Here is a 22,425-nt window from a genome sequence, read left to right as displayed (position 1 = left end):
AAAAATCCACATTCCCCACTTGGAGTCTGGCTGGGAAGACTGACAGTGGGCTGGGCACCCACATGCGACGGTGGGGCACCCCTAACCTCTCAACCTATCACAGGCTTTGTGTCTCAAACCGCCTAGGAGGAGCACCCACAGGCAGTTGGCTCGGGGAACGTCTCAGCCTCTCTGTGGATGGGACAGGCTGGTGGGGTGCAGTGGATCCCCTGCACCCTGTGACTGTGGGAGCTTTGTGGGCTGAGACTGCGGGAACTCTGACTGCGTGAGAGCACACAGGGTGTAGCTGAGTGTCTGGGCAGTCCCTGGGTGGGGCTCCACACGCTCAGCGCTCCCTGACTGCTGGGGGTGGGTCCCTGCAGTGGGATGCAGGCCCACACTAAGGACTGCACAGGTCCTTTTGTGAGTTCATGTGGGAGCAAGGGTGACTACTACACACACTCAGGGCTAATGCCGGGCAAAGAGGAGGGAAGGGTGTGACTACACTTGCAGAGTCATCTTGTGCTAACGAGAGGCGATCTACTGCACCCAACTCGGGTGTCGCCCTGACCAGAGCTCTGTGGCCACACCCAACACACACCTCTGGCTATTCACCCAGAGAGCAGACATTCCACTGAGTCACAGAGGCATAGTTCAAAGATGAAGGCCACCAAAAGAAAAAAAAATCAAAAAGTACCTCCACAAATGCCTAAAAATAAACGCAGAAATTCAAGAAACAATAGGGAAGACAATGTGATCAACACACCCTTCCCCAAAGGAACATAGCAACACTTCAACAATAGAATGCACAGAGGATGAACTGATGCAACGCTGGACATGGAATTCAAAAGAAAATCATGGGCTAACTCAGAAGCAAAGAGAAGCAAATCCATCAATTAAAGAAATCCAAACATGACATGAATGAAAAATTTTCCGATGAAATGGAGATTTTAAAGAGAAATAATAAAGTATTAGAAATGAGGAATTCAATAGGCCAAATACAACAATAGATTAGTGAGGCAGAAGAAAGAATATCTGACCTATAAGACAAATCTTTGGAAATTTTTCAGTCAGAACAACAAAAAGAATAAAGGAAAAAGAAGGAATTTGAAATATTAAAACCAGTGTTGGAGATTTATGGGATACTGTCAAAGGATCCAACATATGGTTTTCAGGAGTTCCTGAAGGCATGCAAACAGAGAATACATTAGAAGGCTTTTTTAGTGAAATAATTACAGATAACTTCCCCAATTTCGAGGAACAAAGAGATGTCCAAGTATGGGAAGCACACAGAACTCCTAATAGACATGATCAGAAAAGATCCTCGCCACGGCACGTTGTAATCAAACTCTCCACAGTAAAACAAAGAAAAGAGTCTAAAATGCACATGACAGAAATGCCAGATTATTTTCAGAGAATTCCAATTAGATTCACAGCTCAGTTCTCATCAGAGACCCTACAGGCTAGGAGAGAATGGCAAGATATAGTCCAAGTCTTATGAGAAAAAAACTGTCAACTTCACCTTCATTCACAAATGAAAGCTTTGCAGTATTGTGGGTTAAGAGCTTCCATAATAATTTGTCACCACTTGTCCAGCCTGATAAAAGACGCTTAAGGATGTGCTACACACAGAAACACAGAAGGATAGCCATCATTATGAAAGAATGTGAAGGCAGAAAATCTCCCAGTTAGGGGCTGGCACTGTGGTGCAGCGGGTTAAAGCCCTGGCCTGAGTGCTGGCATCCCATATGGATACCAGTTCTAGTCCCGGCTGCTCTTCAGATCCAGCTCTCTGCTAAGGCCTGGGATAGCAGTAGAAGACAGCCCAACTCCTTGGGCCCCTGCACCCACATGGGAGAGCCGGAAGAAGTGCCTGGCTCCTGGCTTCGGATTGGCACAGCTCCAGCCATTGTGGCCATTTGTGGAGTGAACCAGAGGATGGAAGACCTCTCTCTGTCTCTACCTCTCTCTGTAACTCTGTCTTTCAAATAAATAAAATAAACCTTTAAAAAAAAAAAAAAGAAAAAATCTGTCAGTTAAAGTACAAAGGAAATCCAAAGTAAACAACAGGAACATTTATGGAAAAAATGGCAGGGCCAAGTAGTTACTTAAAAATAGCAAACATGAATGTAAATGGCCTCAGTTCTCCAGTTAAAAGATACAGACTGGCTGAATGGATAAAAAACAAGACCTGTCTATTTTCTGCCTACAACGAACACATTTCACCAACAAAGATACATGCAGACTGAAAATGAAAGGATGGAAAAAGATATTCCATGCTAATGGAAAGCAAAAAAGGGAATGTGTAGCTATTCCAATACCAGACAAAAAAGACTTAACACAAAAACTGTTGAAAGAGACAAAGAAGGGCACTATGTAATGGTGAAGGAATCAATTCAACAGGAAGATGTGACTATAACAAATATATATGCACTCAATCTCAGGGCAACTGGCAATTTAAAAGAAGTGTTAACAAATCTAACTGGAGACTTGGACGATGGTAATGGGGAACTTCAACACCCTACTTTCATCAATGGACAGATCAACTAGACAGAAAACAAAAAAACAACAGAGCTAAACAACACTATGGATCAAATGGACCTAACATATCTACAGAATTTTTCATACTACAGTGGCAGATTACACATTCTTTTCACAGTGCATGGAACTTTCTCTAGTATGGACAATATGCTAGGGCATAAAGCAAGTCTCAGAAAATTCCAAAAAACTGAAATCATACCACGCATCTTCTCTGATCACAGTGGGATGAAGCTGGAAATGAACAATTTAAGAATCTCTAGAACATATGTAAACATATGGAGACTGAACAACATGCTCCTGAAAGAACAGATAGAACAAACCAAAAGGGATATAAAAACGTATCTGGGGCCAGCGCCGCGGCTCAATAGGCTAATCCTCCACCTAGTGGCGCTGGCACACAGGGTTCTAGTCCCAGTCGGGGCGCCGGATTCTGTCCCGGTTGCCCCTCTTCCAGGCCAGCTCTCTGCTGTAGCCCGGGAAGGCAGTGGAGGATGGCCCAAGTGCTTGGGCCCTGCACCCCATGGGAGACCAGGAGAAGCACCTGGCTCCTGCCTTCGGATCAGCGCGGTGCGCCGGCCACAGCGCGCCAGCTGTGGCGGCCATTGGAGGGTGAACCAACGGCAAAAGGAAGACCTTTCTCTCTGTCTCTCTCACTATCCACTCTGCCTGTCAAAAACAAAACAAAACAAAACAAAAAAACAAAAAACAAAAACAAACAAAAAAAACAAAAAAACAAAACTTGTATCTGGAAACGAATGAACATGACAATACAACATATCCAAACTTACAGGCAGAATGGCACCATAGCTTAGTAGACTTAGCCTCCACCTCTGGCACCACCATCCCACATGTGTGCTAGCTCAAGTATCGGCTGCCTCGTTTCTGATCCAGCTCTCTGCTAATGGCCTAGGAAACTAGTGGACGATGGCCCAAGTGCTTGGGCCCCTGTACCTGCATGGGAGACCCAGAAGAAGCTTCTGGTTCCTGGCTTCAGACTGGCCCAGCTCTAGCCACTGTGGCCATTTGGAGAGTCAAACAGCAGATGAGATGATCTTTCTTTCTCTCCCTTCCCCTGTCTGTAACCTTAACTCTCAAATAAGTAAAAATCTTTAAAAAAAAAAAAAAAAAACAACCTTATGGGAAAAGCAAAAGCAGTGTTAAGAGGGAAGTTTATGGCAATTTGTGCCTACATCAAGAAATTGGAAATGTACCAAATAAATTATTTATAAATTCATCTCAAGGATCTAGAAAAACAACAAACCAAATCCAAAATAAGTAGGAGGAAAGAAACAATTAAAATTAGAGAAAAAATAAACAAATCGAAACTACAAAAGATTAGTGATATGAAGAGCTAATTTTTTGAAAAAAGAAAATTGACAACATTAGCCCAACTTACCAAAAAAAAGGGGGGGTTGAAAAGACCCAAATTAATAAAATCAGAGATGAAAAGGGATATCTAACAGACACCACAGAAAACAATCATCAGGAATTACTACAAAGAGTTGTATGCCAACAAATTGGGAAATCTAGAAGACATGGATAGATCCTGGACACATACAATCTACCAAAATTGAGCCATGATGACATAGAAAACCTAAACAGACAAATAACACAGATGGAAATTGAATCACTAATAAAGACCCTCCCAACAAAGAAAATCCCAGGACCAGATGCCTTCACTGCTGAATTCCACCAGACATTTAAAGAACTAATTTCAATTCTTTTCAAGCTATTCAAAACAATCAAAAGGAAGGAAATCCTTTCAAACTCCTTCTATGAGGCCAGCATCACCTTAATTCCTAAACCAGAAAAAAATACTTCAGAGAAAGGGAACTATATAGACCAATATCCCTGATGAACACAGATGCAAAAATCCTCAACAAAATATTGGCTAATTGAATCTAACAACATATCAGAAAGATCATTCATGTGGGCCAAGTGGAATTTATCCCTGGTATGCTGGGGTGCTTCAACATTCATAAGTCAATAAAAGTAATACACTACATTAATCATCTGAAGAACAAAAAACCATATTATTATCTTAATAGATTCAGAGAAAGCATTTGATGAAATACAACATCCTTTCATGATCAAAGCCTTAGGCAAATTGAGTACAGAAGGAATATTCCTCAACACAATCAAGGCAATATATGACAAATCCATGGCCTGCATCCTACTGAATGGGCAATAGCTGGAAGCATTCCCCCTAAGATCTGGAACCAGACAAGGATGCCCACTCTCACCATAGCTACTCAGTGTAAATAATAGTCCTGAAAGTTTTAGCAAAAGCAATTAAGCAAGAAAAAAAAATCAAAGGGATACAAATTGGAAAGGAGGAATTCAAACTATCCCTATTTGAAAATGACATGATCCTGCATATAAGGGATCCAAAGACTCCACTGACAGACTATTAGAACTCATTAAAGAGTTTGGAAAAGTGGCAGGATATAAAATCAACACAGAAAAACCAATAGCTTTTGTATACATAGACAATGCCTTGGCTGAAAAGGAAGAACTCAGTCCCATTCACAATAGCTACAAAAATAATAAAATACCTTGTAATAAATTTTACCAAGGATATCAAAATTTGATATGATGAAAATTACAAAACATTAAATAAAGAAATAGGAGACACACAAAAGTGGAAAAATCTTTCACGGTGATGGATTAGAACAATCAATATCATCAAAATGTCCATACTACAAAAAGCAATTTATAGATTAAATGCTGTTCCAATCAAAACACCAAGGACATTCTTCTCAGATCTAAAAAAAATACTAAAATTCATATAGAAACACAAGAGAACTCTGAATATAGCTAAATCAATCTTGGACAACAAAAACAAAGCTAAAGACATTAGAATACCAGATCTCAAGACATACTATAGGACAATTATAATCAAAACATCCTGGTAATGGCACAAAATTAAATATGTAGACCAATGGAACAGAATATAAACTCCAGAAATCAATCCATACAGTCACAACTAATTTATCTTTAACAAAGAAGCTAAAAAAAGTATCTGGAGCAAGGACAGTCTCTTCAACAATGGTGCTGGGAAAACTGCATCTTTGCATGTAGAAATATGAACTAGAAGACACATCTTTGGAAATCTGACAGAAAAAGAAGAAAATAGGGAACATAAAAACTGTTAGAGATCTATGGGATACTATCAAATGACCCAACATATGGGTCTTAGGAGTGCCTGAAGGTGTGGAAAGACAGAATGGATTAATTACCGAAAACTTCCCCAATTTCTAGAAAGAAAAGGGACATCCAAGTGGTGGAAGTATATATAACTCCTAACGGACATGACCAGAAAAGATCTTTGCCATGACTCGATGTAGCCACTTTCCACAGTAAAACCTAAGAAAATATTCTAAAATGTGCATGAGAGAAAAGAAAGATTACTTTCAGAGGATCTCCAATTAGACTCACAGGTGACTTCTCATCAGAATCCCTACAGGCGAGATATAGACCAAATCTTAAAAGAAAAATCTGTCAACCCAGAATACTGTACCCTGCAAATCTCTCATTTATGAATGAAGGTGAAATAAAGACTTTCCATAACAGAAATTGAAAGAATTTTCCAACACTTATCCAGCCTTACAAAAGATGCTTAAAGATGCGCTACACACAGAAACACAGAAAGATAGCCATCATTATGAAAGAATGAGAAGACAGAAACTATCCCCCATGACTGTAAAAGTACAAAAGAAATCCAAAGTAAACAACAGGGATATTTATATAAAAATGGCAGGGCCAAGTTGTTATTTATCAATAGTAAAAATGAACGTAAATGGCCTCAGTTCTCCAGTTAAAAGATACAGACTGGCAGAATGGATTTAAAAACAAGACCCGTCTATTTGCTGCTTACAAGAAACACATCTCACTAACAAAGATATATGCACACCGAATGTGAAAAGACAGAAAAAGATATTCCATGCTATATATATAGCCATTCTAGTATCAGACAAAATAGACTTCAACACAAAAACTGTTAATAGACAAAGAAGGGCACTACTATGTAATGATGAAGGGGTCAATTCAACAGGAAGATTTGACTATAATAAACATATGCACCCAACTACAGGGCACCTGGCTATTTAAAACAAATGTTAATGGGCCTAAAGGGAGACATAGACTCCAATACAATAGTAATTGGAGACTTCAGTACCCTATTCTAAACAATGGATAGATCAATCAGACAGAAAATCAGCAAGGAAACAACAGAGTTAATTGACACTATAGACCAAATGGACCTAACGGGTATGTACAGAAGCTTTCACCCCACATGGCAGAATACACATTTTTTTCCATCAGTGCATGGAACATTCTCTAGGATAGTTCATATACTAGGCCACAAAGCAAGTCTCAGCAAATTCAAAACAATTGAATTCATACCCTGCATCTTCTCTCACCACAATGGAATAAAGCTGGAAATCAACAACTCAAAAACATCTTGAGAGAACATATGTAAACACATGGAGACTGAACAACATGTTCCTAAATGAACAGTGGGTAATAGAAGAAATCAAAAGAGAAATAAAAACATTTTTGGAAACAAATGAAGACAATAATACATCATATCAAAACTTAAGGGATACAGCAAAAGCAGTGTTAAGAGAGAAGTTTACAGCAATCAGTGCCTACATGAAGAAACTGGAAAGGTACCAAAAAATGAGTTATCAATGCATCTCAAGGACCCAGAAAAGCAACAGCAAACCAAACCCAAAACTAAAAGGAGTAAAGAAATAATTAAAATTAGAGAATAAACAAAATTCAAACAAAAATATAAAAAATTAGTGAAATGAAGAGCTGTTTTTTTGAAAAAAAGAAACAAAATTGATACACCATTGGTGTGACTAACCAAAAAAAGGAAGGAAAAAAACTCAAATCACTAAAATCATAGATGGAAAAGGAACTGTAACAACAGACACCACAGAAATAAAAAGAATCATCAGAAACAATTACAAAGAGCTGTATGCCAACAAATTAGGAAACCTAAAAGAAATGGATAGATTCCTAGAAACATACAAACTACCAAAATTGAGTCACAAAGAAATAGAAAGCCCGAACAGACCAATAACAAAGACAGAAACTAAATCAGTAATAAAGGCCCTCTTAATAAAGAAAAGCCCGGGACCAGACAGCTTCACTGTTGAATTCTACCAGACATTTAAAGAAGAACTAATTCCAATTCTTCTCAATCTATTCAAAACAACTGAAAAGAGGGAATCCTCGCAACTGTTTCTATGAAGCCTGCATCACCTTAATTTCTAAACTTGGAAAAGATGCAACAGAGAAAGAGAACTATAGACTAAAATCCTGATGAACACAGATTCAAAAACCCTCAACAAAATACTAGCTGATCAAATCCAACAGCACATCAGAAAGATCATTCACCCAGACCAAGTGGGATTTATCCCTGGTATGTAGGGATGATTCAACATTCACAAATCAATTAGAATGATACATCACATGAACAACTTAAGAACAAAAACCATATGATTATCTCAATAGGTACAGGGAATGCATTTGACAAAATACAACTTCCCTTCATGATGAAAACCCTAAACAAAATGGGTATAGAAGGAACATTTGTCAACACAATCAAGGCAGCGTATGACAAATCCACAGCCAGCACCCTGTTGAATGAGGAAAAGCTGGAAGCATTCTCCCTATGATCTGGAACCAGACAAGGATGCCCACTATCACCATTACTACTCAATATAGTCCTGCAAGTTTTAGCGAGAGCCATTAGGCAAGAAAAAGAAATCAAAGGGATATAAATTGGACAGGAGGAAATCAAACTACCCCTATTTGCAGATGACATGGTCCTACATATAGGAGATCCAAAAGACTCCAGTGAGCTCAAAAAAGAGTTTGGAAAAGTGGCAAGACATGAAATCAACACAGATAAACCAATAGCATTTGTATACACAGAAAATGTCATGGCTGAGAAAGAACTTCTAAGTCAGGTCCCATTCACAATAGATAGAAAAATAAAAAAATACTTTGAATAAATTTAACCAAGGATGTCAAAGATCTCTATGATGACAATTACAAAACATTAAAAGAAACAAATATTAGAAGATACAAAAAAGTGGAACTATCTTCTAAGTTTATGGACTGGAAGAATCAATATCAAAATGTCCATACTATCAAAAGCAATTGATAGTTTCAATGCGATACCAATCTAAATACCAAGGACATTCTTCTCAGATGTAGAAAAAACGATGCTTTTCCAAGATGGCAGAGTAGGGAGGGAGCTTATTGCTCTAGCCCAGGAGAAGACAGTTTTCAAAAAGTGGAGACAGTGTAGTCTCAGAGAAGAGTTGGGGAGAAAATGGCATAAGAAACTACTGAAATTAGAGGGACATGGTGGACCTAGGTAGAGGGCGAGGGCACCCGTGGCTCATGACTCCAGCAGCTGAGAGCCTACAAACTAGCATTGGAAACTGAGGTGAGACCAGACTGCAGCAGCCTAAATCACTGGCGAAAAAGCTGCAGGAAGAGACTAGAGAGAACATGGCTTGGAGCCCTATGGGCAGGACAGACACGTTTCTTTCTCCCTGACCACCTGGCAATGTGTCCTATAACAAGCTGATAAAGTGGGTGCCATTTTGGACATATGAAACAGCTGTGGCAGCTCGTGTCTGTGTCCAACGAACAGCCAAGCAGAGACTCCTGAATCTGGAGGGGAGAACTAAAAGGGGGCTTGGAGCTTGTGACTGTGTGATGCTTCTGTACCAGGGCCCTGAATAAAACTGAGGGTGTGTGGGAGGACTCATGGTGTGGCAGGGACTTTGAACAGTCAGAGGGAGACTCAATATGCTGAGTTACCTGGTTACCTGGTAAGAGACACTGCTTGGGAAACTGAACTACACTGAGGATTGCACAGATCAAATGTGTTGTCCTTGGGACACAGCAGATGAATATTATACCCACTGGGCTAGCGCTCAGGCACTGGCCCCCTTTGAGGATAGGATCTCAGCTGAGCAGAATAAATTTCCCTTCTGATTAAAAAAAAAAAAAAAGAAAAGAAAAGATTTACCACACCAACCCTGGGTCTGTCAACATAGGCACACCCTTAAACCTGGAGAACTGAACAGAGCTCTGTGGCCACATCCACTACAAGCCTCTAGATACTCATGGAAATTAGACACTCCACTTATCTACAGATTAATAGTACAAAGATAAAGTCACCACAACAAAAAGAAAAAAAAAGAAGAAAACAATGAGTATCTCCACAAATGCCGAAGAACACACCAATTCAAGAAACAAGAATAAGGAAAACTTGACACCTACAAAAGAACACAACACTTTAATAGTAGATTGTGAAGATGATGAAGTGGAAGAAATGCCAGAAACGGAATTCAAATAATTGCACATAAGATTACATAGACGGGCTGGTGCAGCGGCTCAATAGGCTAATCCTCGGCCTGTGGTGCCGGCACACTGGGTTCCAGTCCTGGTCGGGGCGCTGGATTCTGTCCCAGTTGCTCCTCTTCCAGTCCAGCTCTCTGCTATAGCCTGAGTGTGCAGTGGAGGATGGCCCAAGTGCTTGGGCCCTGCACCTATGTGGGAGACCAGGAGGAAGCACCTGGCTCCTGGCTTCAGATTGGCGCAGCGCCAGCCGTGGCAGCCATTTGGGGGTGAACCAATGGAAGGAGGACCTTTGTCTCTGTCTCTCTCTCACTGTCTAACTCTGCCTGTCAAATAAAAAAGAAAGATTACATAGATGTAATCAGAAGCACATGTACAAATTACTAAAATCCATACAGGACACAAAAGAAAATTTCTCCCATAAAATTGAGATCTTAAAGAGAAATCAAAATGAAATAAAGTATTCAAAAAACAAATAAAAAATGCAATGGACAGCCTTAACAACAGAATTGGTGAAGCAGAAGAAAGAATACATGACTTAGAAGACAAAGCACAGCAAAGTATACAGTCAAACCAAAGACAAGAAGAAATTAGAAAACTGCAAAAACACTGTTGTAAATCTACAAGATAATATAAAAAGACCCAATATACACGTTCTAGGAGTTCATGAAGGCAGGGAGAGAGATAAAGGATTAGAAGGCCTTTTTAGTGAAATAGAAACAGAAAACTTCTGTAGTTTGGAGAAAGAAAGACTTCCAAATACAGGAAGCATGTAGAATTCCTAACAGACACTACCATAAAAGATCCTTGCCACGATACACTATAATCAAATTCACCACAGTAAAACATAAAGATTCTAAAATGTGCATGAGAGAAACACCAGATGACTTTCAGAGGAACTCCAATTAGACTCAAAGCAGACCTCTCATCAGAAACCCTATAGGCCAGGAGAGAACAATGAGATACAGTCTAAGTCTTAAGAGAAAAAAACTGTCATGCCAGAATATTATACTCTGAAAAGCTCTTTTATGAATGAAGGTAAAATAAAGACTTTTCATAACAAACAGAAATTCAAAGAATTTTTCACCACTGTCCAGCCCTACAAAAAATGCTTAGGGATGTATTGTATACAGAAATAGAAACAGAAATGTGGTCATTACTATAAAAGAAAGTAAAGGAAGAAAATCTCTCGGTAAAAGTTCAAAGAAAATTCAAAGTAAAAAATAGGAACATTTTTGGAAAATTGGCAGGGCAAAGTCATTACTTACCAATAGTCACCTTGAATGTAAGTGGCCTCAACTCCCCAGTTAAAAGATTCAGACTGGCTGAATGGATTAAAAAAAACCATCTATTTTCTACCTACAAGAAACAAATCTCTTTAGCAAAGATGCATGCAGACTAAAAGTGAAAGGATGGAAAAAGATATTTCATGCCAACAGAAACCAAGAAAGAATTGGTGTAGCCATCTTAATATCAAAAATAGACTTTAACACAAAAACTGTTAAAAGAGGCAAAGAAGGGCAGTATATAATGATTAAGGGATCAATTCAACAGGATGATGTAACTATTATAAAAGCATATACACCGAATTATATGGCACTGGGTTATTTAAAAGATATGTTAAGGAACTTAAAGGGGAGAGTTAGACTCAAATACAACAGTATTGGGAGACTTCAATACTCCACTTTCAACAATGGACAGATCAACCAGACAGAAAATCAACAAGGAAACAGCAGATTTAATCGACACTTTAGACTAAATAGATTTAACAGATACCTATAGAACTTTTCATCCTACAGGGGCAGAATACACATTCTTCTCAGCAGTGCATGGAACTTTCTCTAGGACTGACCACATACTAGGCCATAAAACAAGTCTCAACAAATTCAAAAAAATAGAAATCATACCATGCATCTTCTCAGACCACAATGGAATGAAGCTGGAAATTAGCAACTCAGGAATCTCTAGAGTATATGCAAACACATGGAGATTGAACAACATGCTCATGAATGAACAGTGGGTCATAGAAGAACTCAAAAGAGAAATAAAAAAAGGTCTGGAAACAAATGAAGATGACAATATACTATATCAAAACTTAAGGGATACAGCACAAAAAGTGTTAAGAGGAAAGTTTACAGCAATAGGTGCCTACATCAAGAAATTGGAAAAGCACAAAATAAATGGGCTATCACTACATCTCAAGGATCTACAAAAACAGCAGCAAACTAAACCCAAAACTAATAGGGGAAAAGAAATAATTAAAATTAGAGAAGAAATCAACAAAACTGAAACCAATACAAAAGATCAGCAAAATGAAGAGCTGATATATTTATTTTTATTTTTATTTTTGGACAGGCAAAGTGGACAGTGAGAGAGAGAGACAGAGATAAAGGTCTTCCTTTTGCCGTTGGTTCACCCTCCAATGGCTGAAGCAGCAGGATCACCGCGCTGATCCGAAGCCAGGAGCCAGGTGCTTCTGGTCTCCCATGCAGGTGCAGGGCCCAAGGACTTGGGCCATCTTCCACTGCACTCCCAGCCATAGCAGAGAGCTGGCCTGGAAGAGGGGCAACTGGGACAGAATCTGGCACCCCTACTGGGACTAGAACTCGGTGTGCCGGTGCTGCAGGCGGAGGATTAGCCTATTAAGCTGCAGCGCTGGCCGAAGAGTTGATATTTTGAAAAAAAAAAAAAAAAATAAACAAAATTGACACACCACTGGCCCTACTAACCAAATGAAGGATAGATAAGATCCAAATCAATAAAATTAGAGATGAAAAAGGCAATGTAACAACAGACACCACAGAAATAAAAGACTTATCAGCTATTACTACAATGAGCTATATGGCAACAAACTGGGAAATCTTGAAGACATGGATAGACTCCTGGACACATACAACCTACCTACATTGAGCCATGAAGACATAGAAAAGTCTCTTCAACAAATGGTGCTGGGAAAACTGGATCACCACATGCAGTAGCATGAAGACCCCTAACTTGTACCTTTCACTAAAATCTACCCAAAAATAGACTAAAGACCTAAATCTATGACCTGACACCATGAGATTATTAGAGAACATTAGGGAAGCCCTAGAAGACATCTTTACAGACAAAGATTTCTTGGAAAAGACCCCAGAGGCTTAGGCAATCAAAGCCAAAATTGACAAATGGGATTATATCAAATCGAGAAGCTTCTGCACTGCAAAAGAAACCACCAGCAAATTAAAGAGGCAACCAACAGAATGGGAGAAAATAATAGCAAACTGTACAACTGATAAAGGATTAATAATCAGAAAATACATCAAGAAATTCAACAACAAAACAAACAACCTGGTTAAGAAGTGGGCAAAGGACTTAAACAGACATTTGTCAAAAGAGGAAATCCAAATGGCCAACAGACACAGGAAAAATTCTCAGGATCCCTAGCCATCAGAGAAATGCAAATCAAAACCACGGTGAGGTTTCACTTCATCCCCCTTTCAATGGCTTTCATACAGAAATCAACAAACAACAAATGCTGGCAAGGATGGGGAGGAAAAGTTACCCTAATTCACTGTTGGTGGCAAACAAAGTATGCAGATACCTCAGAAGTCTAAATATAGACCTACCATATGACCCAGGCATCCCACTCCTGGGAATCTACCCAAGGGAAAAGAAATCAGCATATGAAAGAGTTATCTATACCTCCATGCTTATCACAGTTCAATTCACAATAGCAAAGACATGGAATCAACCCAAATTACGGGATATGCACACCATGGAATACAACACAGCAGTTAAAAAAATGTAATCTGGTCATTTGCAACAAAATGGATTAAACTGGAAAACATCATCATACTTAGTGAAATAAGCCAGTCCCAAAGGGACAATTCTATATGTTCTCCCTGACTTGAGATGACTAATACAGCACCTAAAAGACAACATACAGAAATGAAAACAACAATTTGAGAAGCAACAATTTGGGACAGCCCTTCTCTTGATTATTGAGGAATAACTTTTTATTCTATATTTTTGTTTATCTTTTCCCTTATAATATTTTCCTTACCTTTCTTTCATAAGATTCATTGAACACTATACTTAACATAGAGTTGATCATATAATCATGGATTGGATAATCACCATAATCAATTTCCGCACTACCAAAAGCAATTTAGATTCAATAAAGCCCTAATCAAAATATCAAAAACATTCTTTTCAGATCTAGAGAAAACTATGCTGAAATTCGTATGGAAACACAAGAGACCCCAAATGGGTTAAACAATCTTATATGACAAAAACAAAGCAGGAAGCATCACAATATCTGATTTCAAGACATATTAAGGGAAGTCATAATCCAAACAGCCTGGTACTGGGACAAAAACAGACTTTTAGACCAATGGAACAGCACAGAAATGTCCGAAATCAAACAATGCATCTACAGCCAACTTACCTTTGGTAAAAGAGCTAAAATCAACCCATGGAGCAAGGACAGTCTCTTCAACAGTGCTGGGGAACCTGGATCTCCATGTGCAGAAGAGTGAAGCAAGACCCCTACCTTACACCTTACACAAAAACCCACTCAACATGGATCAAAGACCTAAATCTACAACCCAATACTATCAAATCATTACAGAACATGTGAGAAACTACAAGACATTGGCATAGGCAAGGACTTCTTGGAAGAGACCCCAGAAGCCCAGGCAAAGCCAATATTAACAAATGGGACTACATCACGCTGAGGAGTTTCTGTACTGCAAAAGAAATACTCAGCAAGTGAAGAGCAACCGACAGAATGGGAGGAAATATTTGCTAGCTATGCAACTGTTAAAAGGTTAACATCCAGAATATATAAAGAGCTCCAGAAACTCAACAACAACAAACAATCCAGTGAAGAAGTGGGCACAGGACTTAAACAGGCACTTTTTCAAGAAAGGTCAACACACACTGTGAAAATGCTCAGGATCACTAGCCATCAGGGAAATGCGAATCAAAATCACAATGACCTTTCACCTCACTCCAGTTAGAAAGGCTCACATACAGAAATCAACAAATGACAAATGCTGGCGAGAACATGGGGAATCCACCGCAGGATCCACTGCTGTTGGGAAGTAAACAGGTGCACCCACTGAGGAAGACAGTAAGGAGGTGCTTCAGCAATCTGAATATAGACCTACCGTGTGATCCGGCCATCCCACTCCTGGGAAGTCAGCATATGAAAGAATTATCTGTACCCCCATGTTCATAGCAGCATAATTTACAGTAGCTAAGATATGGACTCAACCCAGATGCCCATCAATTGCTGAGTGGATTACGAAACTACAGTACATATACACACCATGGAGTACTACTCAGCTGTAATAAAAAATGATATCCTCTCTTGCAACCAGGTGGATGCAACTGGAAACCATTATACTTAGTGAAATAAGCCAGTCCCCAAAGGACAGATATCCTATGTTTTCCCTGATCCGACATAATAGAATACCCGAGAAGTAATGTATTACAGTGAGATAGACATTTTGAGAACAGATGATTGTTTATAGCCCTGGTCGCCTCCACTGAGGAACAGGTTCTGTTTTGTTTTGTTCTCTTTCTCTTCATACTATTCATTGAACTCCTTTATTGCAAGTAGGGTTAACTATATGATCACTAAATATCCTGAAAATACATCATTGCAAAAATAAAGAATGGTAATCTGAGAGGGAGGAAGAGTCAGACTGTGGGTGGGAGGAAAGGTGGGGGGAAGTCCCACTATGCTCCTAAATCTATATATATGAAATAAATTAAACTTGGATAACTTAAAAATAAAAAAGAAACAGTAGCAAAGAAAAACACACACACACACACACACACACTAAAAAAAAGGAGCAACCCAAAAATCATTCTGACTTCAAAGCTCTTGAATTCTGCAATATAGTATTTGGTTTTGAAAAACATAGCAACAAGAATGATGACCATCATTATTCACACTTAAGTGGAAAATTTGCAGCTCCTGAAGGCAAAGGGACCTGCAGTGAGCTGAGTGGCGCTCAGATGCCATGAGGACAGGAGCCCGAATTTGCCTTGGTGGGTTGTGTGGCACAAGGAGGCAGGAGTCCTGGTGCCCCACTCTCCCCACGCACCTCAGACCTGGTGTTTTGGAGGTAAGTTGCAGTTCTCACCGTCTGCCACTAGATGGAGATGTTGCAGAAGGGATGCCAGCTCTGTATGTGACTTGACTCAAGTTGAGTAAGGACAGGGGCCGGGGGGCAGGACAACACAGCGACTTCCCCTGGGCGCTAGGGAGGGAATCTACAAAACCTAAAACTGCTTTTGTGATTGTGTGGGCTTAAGTTTTTCCGGAATTGGAGAGCAAGGGTGGGGGTGTAGAAGGCCAGCGTTTGAACAGTTGCTCAAAGGAACATATGCCTCATCGAGGACTAAGAGTTGCCTGACAGCTACCTGTCCCTTCTGACATGTGGCTCTGAGGCCCAGATGTCACTTGTAGCATTTTCCCTGGCTGGCATGCAGTAGGCATTGCATATATGCTTGGAGACATTTCTAGTCAAGGTAGGTGGTTCAGTGCAAAGATGACAACCTGGAATCAGCCAGATCTGGTTTCAGATCTATTTGATTCCATTGGCTGTGTGACCCTGGGAAAGTTGCTTAACCTCTCAGCCCTTCTATTTCTCACCTAGAAAATGGGGGTACTGGGCAAAGTTACATCCTGGCCTGAGACTGAACGAGACAACCAGCACACAGGGCATGCTCTCTGAACACTAGCCCTACTGTCACTGGTGCCCATGTTGTGAGAGGCAGCAAGGGAGGCCCCTGGACTTGGAGTTCGTGGCTGACCCGAGAGCCAAGTGTAGGGCCTGGCCCACGGGAGCTGCTGCCGTGATTGCTGAATGAATGAATGAACGTGTGCACCCAGATCGTGACCTCACACTGGTCGTCTCCTACGGCTTCCTGTGTGTGGGTTCAGTTGCGGTGGTTTGAGGACGGCTCACATTCCCACGGAGAAGTGGGAGGAGTGGAGAGCGCCAGGCCAGGAGTGCAGGTAGAAGCAGGTCCTTGAGACCTTGGGCGCCCCCCTCCGCCCACCACCAGCCACTCCTCCCCTCCTGAGCGCCACGAGGTGACGCCAGTGCATGCTGGGAGCGCCCCTGACCACTCACCGTTCACCAGGGCGATGTTCAGGCCTCTGCCCACGTTGTTTTTCACTGGACTCATGATACTAAAAGGACGAGGAAGGAAAACAAAACACAACTGTGGGTCCCATGAGAGGAACCACCCCCTTGCTTCTGTGGCTGGGGACCCCTGAGGAGAGCCGTCTGCCTCTGCTCTCAGGCCCAGTGGTTCCTGGGACTGGCCCCTTGTGCTCTCTGGCCTGGACAAGAAGAGCATGCTGGGCCCCTGGCCACAGCGACTGGGCCAGGCATAGCCCTGGACGCAGCCCACTCACTGAGACCCATCCTGGGACGGGGGCAGCGGGGAGCTAGGCTAGGTTGATGTGTCAGACCAGCTGGGGTCCTCTCTTCCTGACTGCACAGAAAAGTCCATTTTCCACAGAGAAAACTGAAGCTAATGGACAGGTGACAGCAGAGGTGAAGTCGGTGGGACAGGGAGCCCTGGCGATGTGGGGGTGAGCCCCTGGATCCAGCTGGTCCTGACGTCCACCACCTCTGGCCTTTTAAGTGAATGAACCAATCAGCCATGGTTTTGCCTAAGCAAACAGGGGTTAGGTTCTGAGTCCTGACCTGGTCTCCCATCTCTGTCTTCTGTCAGAGGGTGGACCTGGCGTCCCGGGGCCTTTACTGTCTAGCTTGGATAACAGGCACAGACTTTCTCTCGCACCCAGGTGGAAGCCCTGCTGCCTGCTACCTGTGGGCTTCAATGCCTTGGCCTGGGTCGTGAACCCTCCCCACAGCACAGGCATCCCCTTAGTAGGAAGCCCAGCAGCTCAGCTGTCAGTCCGAAGTTCAGACCCTGGCTCCGCTGCAGGCTTGGCAGGCGACCCTGACAGCCCCCCTTCCCCAATCTCTTCCAGGGTAGAGGTGGGGGTGGGGACAAGATGGGGGTGCAGCAGGTGCGGCAGACATGGCCCACACACCTGCAGCAGGACACCTGAGCCCATCTCCCAAGCCCACCCCTTGCAGCCTCAGAATCTTCCCGTGAGTGAAAATTAATGAATGAGTGAACGAATGCATGACAGGAGAGGGACGCGGTGCCCCTCAGGCACTTACATGTGGTTCTCAAAGCACATGGAGGGGCCCACGACGTTGGCAGCCCCGCTGGAGATCTTAAACGCAAAGAAGTTGGCCGGGCAGGGCTTGCTGAGGCCACACTTGGTCTTCGCCACCTCTGGGGAGGAAGCGGGGAGAGATCAGCCCCTGGTGAGCAGCAGCCTGAGAAACAGCAGTGGAGCAGGGAGGGGCAGGGCCGGGGAGTGGGCTCAGGGCCCAGCCACACACACGACACCGCCCCACCCCAGGACCCCACCAAGCCCTTCGGGCGCAGGCAGGACTGTATGCCCGCCCAGCACAGAAGTAGCTTGGGGGCTTCCCTGCAGGCCCATGCCCTAGTGAGCAAGTGGAGGAATAAGTGGACCACCAGTGTCGCCACAAGGAAGGGACTCTCTGGAGGGCCTCCTGGGACCCTCGCCTGTTGGGTGAGAGCACCTCTCTCTAGCTAGGTTCTCCCGGCAAGTCAGCAACCTCCTCATGCCTCGGCTTCCTCATCTGTCAAATGGGTTAACAGCGGTGCCTTCCCCACTGGGTTAGACGAGGACTCCGTGAGCAGAGCTCAATGCCAAGTACGTTCATTTACCTGCGGCTCATTTGCTGAGCACCTGCTAAGAGCCAGACCCTGGGATGCCACAGGGAACAGGCAGGCGGCTCTGGCTGTCCCACTCAATTCTCAGGGCAGAGTCTGGGGCCCACTGGGCAGCCACTGTGTGCATCTCCGATGACCGTGGGTTTGCTAAGATCCTCACAGGGCAGATCCAGGAAGTCAAGACTGATGGGAGACGTGCATGAGACCCTGAGATGCAGCAAGGCCCTTTGTGGGCTGGGACGACACCCGTGCCCTCAGCCTGGCAGTTCTGAATTCACGCACATACATATTTTTCAGCACCTGGCGGTTGGGCAGGCCGTGCTGGGCCAGAACTGGTCCATGTGGAATTAGAAAAGGGGACGGCGAGGTTGAGCCGCTTTCTGTCCCCAGCCCCTGTGCCAGGGGTCAGGCACAGCCCGGCCAGGGCGCGCTCTGCTGCTGCCCTCAGGTTTCCTAAGAGAAGCCGCCCAGCCGCGGGCTTGCTGCATGCCAGACACCCAGCAGGTGCTTTGTATGTAGTATCTCATCCAACTGCCCCAGGACCTCCCACACCAGCACTTAGTAGGCACTCAAGGAATCTTGCTGAGATGGACACACACTGGGATAGCACTGGGCCAGGCTGAGCCTGAGACGGAGCGGGGAGGGGGGCGGGGCACACCACGTACTGCTGCAGGTATGGCGAGCGTGGGGCACCCTTGAGCGGGTAGAGGCGCCCCGGTTAGGAGCGAATGCAGCCCCCATGGAGCATGCTGCTGGATTCGGCTTCCCTGGGCAGAGCCCTGGGAAGATACCCAGCCTGGCCCCCCTCTGTGGCCTCAGTACACCTGCCTCCTGGCTGTCCCCCAGCAAGGGAGGCCCTGGCAGCGCAGGCAGACAGCGGGGTGCAGACCCCAGGAAGAGCTGTTCAGGAGAGAGCGAGCTGGCCACGGACTGGACCTGCCGCTTTCACTCCCTGTGGCATCTCCAGGAGGGACCCAGGCTTGATGTGGAGTGGGCCGCCCAGCGGTCCTCAGCCAGTGCCTGGCTCCTCCGCTGTCCTGAGCCCTGGGCACCCATCACCCTCCCCTTCCAGGAGAGGCCATGTTACTCCTGTGAGCAGAGGGGCTGGCCCGAGCTGGCCGGGGCCCACCCCGCAATCTGCCCAGGGCCTCACGGGCTGCAGCTAAGCCCGGTCCCGCTGCCGTCAGCAGCGCGGCTTAAACAGGCTTTTCCGGAATTGATTTTCTGACCACGGGTTCTTCACGCTCAAGCTCTGGCTGAAGGCAGAGGGCACCTGGGCGGGCGGGGTGGGCGGAGCGTCTCGGCCCCTGGGAGGCAGCTGCTCTGCTGCCTGGGTTCTGGCTTTGGGTTGCTCCTCTCCAGCTGCCTGAAACCTTGAGGTCCAAAGCCACCAGGGACCCCGGCACTGCTGCTCACAGCAGGACACCACGTGCTGTCAAGGACATGAAGGGGAGGGGGTGGCCAGGAGGCTAATCTGCGGTGCCACCTGCCAGACATCTCTCCCGTTATCTTTGCTGGCTGGGAAAGCAGGGAGGCGGTGGAGATCAGAGTTGTCAACTTGGTAGGTTTCAGCTTAAATGCCAATTTAAGACTTGCTGTTAGAGGCTTAATACAAAAGCTCTTGAGGCTGACTATGGACAAAGAGTGCTGGGATCGACTGGCGATGTCTGCCCCGGGCGACAGGTGGCACTGGGGCTTGAATCTGCCACCCCACCAGCGGGTGCTGTCCATGTGTTTCTTCAGCACCAGGCTGCTGGGCCAGGCTGCGTCTGCTTCAGAACGGGACAGCAGAGGCTTCAGGGAGAGGGGGTTGAGGGTGTGGGGGGTTCCTCTGCTCTTTGTAACAGCACCGCGCACTGGGCTCCCACGGGTAGAATCCTCCTACTCCTGGAGCAGCAGCCCTCTGTGGAGTCCCCACTGCGTCTAAGTCAGAGATGGAGGGGCCTGGAGGGGCTGCCTCCTGCGGAGAGCTGTTGAGGGGGGAGGGCCCTGGGTTAGCTGGTGGGGGGTGTCGACTCCCGCCACCACTTAGAGCAGCGTGCCCTCGGGCAGGAGACCCAGCCTCTCCTATGCTCTGCACTGTCCCAGCCCGGGGGCTGTGTGGACGACCACACGAGATGTCTCTGAGGTCTGAATACAGTGTCTGGCACAGGGTACACACTCCATCATGGTTCCCATCGTCAGCATCGGGCTCTCCCTCCCTTCACCTCCTCTGCCCCTCGGGAACGGGTCCTTGCTCAAGCCCTGACAACCACCACAGCGGCTGGCATCGGAGGCCTCAGCACCCCCGCCCCCCAGGCACTGCCCCTGCTGCCCCTGTCCCTGACTCTCTAGCCGAGGTCTGCACAGGAGCCCCACGTGTGCCTGCCTCTACACCTTTGCCTAGGCTGTTCCTTCCTCCCAGAGGTATCATTGAAAGGCCACCTCCTCCTGGAAACCTCCCCTGATGCCTCCCATTGGAAGAGGGGTATTCTTCCTCAAACCCAGAACACTGGCTCCGCCTTTCTTGGCTCATCTTGCATTTCTACCCCGACAAGCAGTAACCCCTTTCTGTTTGTCTCTTGGAGCTCCTAAAGTGCCCAACATGGCACACCCCTCCCCCCACCCCCCTGAAGCTGGCACCTGGAGCAGGAGCCCTGAGCCGGCCTGGGGTCCCTGTTATGTCACTAAGGAGAACAGCCCCTGGCTCGGGCTCCTAGCTGGTTAGGGTGTCAGAGGGGGAGGCAGTGGCTGGGCGTGGTCGAGGCTGCAGGGGTGGCCCTGGGACAGGAGGACGGCTGAGTCTTGTTCCCTCCACCCTGCATGGGTCAAAGACCACCCCCCTACAGGGCTTAGGCACTTCAGAAGGCACCACTGGCGTGGGTGCTGGCAGCTGGGCAGCTGCTGGGACTCGCAGGGCTGGGTTAGAGGCCCTGGGACATCAGGACAACTGGCCCTGGGGCATGGGTGGGGGCTGGGGGATACTCACGGTTCTCCTTGGTGACCAAGCCTGTTGGAGAGAAGACAGTTCATTAGAGAGAGTTATGGAGAGTTAGAGAGAGAGAGAGAGAGAGAGAGAACGAACCCTGGCCTCTTCAGAATGGAAGTGGGAAGAAGGGACTTAAAATGGCACCTCTGAAACAAAGCCAAAGCTGCACTGCACCCTGAGTCCTCTCTCACTTTCCCTAGTCACCCCTTCACACATGTGCACACACACAACGCACACATCCACACAGTACAGTGTACACACATGCACATACCCATCCACACCTACAAGTTCACACACATGTATGCTCCCCATGCATGTGCACACACACCTTCACACACACGACTCTGTGTGGTGACGAAGAAGCCGGGCTCTGTTAGGAGACCCACTGGAGTCCGAGCCCTCACCCCACTTTGTGACTGTGTGCAGTTTGAGACTGCCTGTGACACTGGCCCTCTCTCAGCCTTGGTTTCCTGGCTGCACACAGATACCAGCATAGCCCTCACTGGTCTGTGGGGAAGATCTGGTGACATCCCTTTGTCAGGGGCTTAACCCTGGGGCTGGCCCTGGGCCCCAAGAAGGGGCCGTCATGTGTGGTGCTGGTTGGGCTGTGTTGGGGGGGATCCTCCTGATCGCCCACAGCACAGACTGCCTGTTCTGGCCTTTAGGGTGCCAGACACTTCCCGCCGTCTTGTCTTAGGCTGTGTCCTACTTGGTACCTACGTGGTTCTACTTCGGGTCTCCCCTCATACTGGCACCAAGTC

General features: G+C 45.2%; 1 protein-coding gene across 4 annotated transcripts in view; it reads right to left on the bottom strand.

The window, feature by feature from the left end:
• The window catches only part of FAM3D (FAM3 metabolism regulating signaling molecule D), a 44,509-nt gene that overhangs the window by 7,220 nt on the left and 14,864 nt on the right, over positions 1–22,425 (bottom strand). For all 4 annotated transcript variants that reach the window (XM_070050670.1, XM_070050668.1, XM_008260859.4 and 1 more), the window contains 3 exons: positions 21,665–21,685; positions 18,108–18,225; positions 17,040–17,098 (listed from right to left, as the gene is read on the bottom strand). In XM_070050670.1, the coding sequence (XP_069906771.1) occupies positions 17,040–17,098; positions 18,108–18,225; positions 21,665–21,685 (198 nt within the window). The remainder of the gene's footprint in view (positions 1–17,039; positions 17,099–18,107; positions 18,226–21,664; positions 21,686–22,425) is intronic.

The sequence above is a fragment of the Oryctolagus cuniculus genome, chromosome 10 (genome assembly GCF_964237555.1).
Source record: "Oryctolagus cuniculus chromosome 10, mOryCun1.1, whole genome shotgun sequence".
Lineage (NCBI taxonomy): Eukaryota > Metazoa > Chordata > Mammalia > Lagomorpha > Leporidae > Oryctolagus > Oryctolagus cuniculus.
Note: the sequence above shows the minus strand (reverse complement) of the source record. Positions and strands in the feature narration are given on the sequence as shown.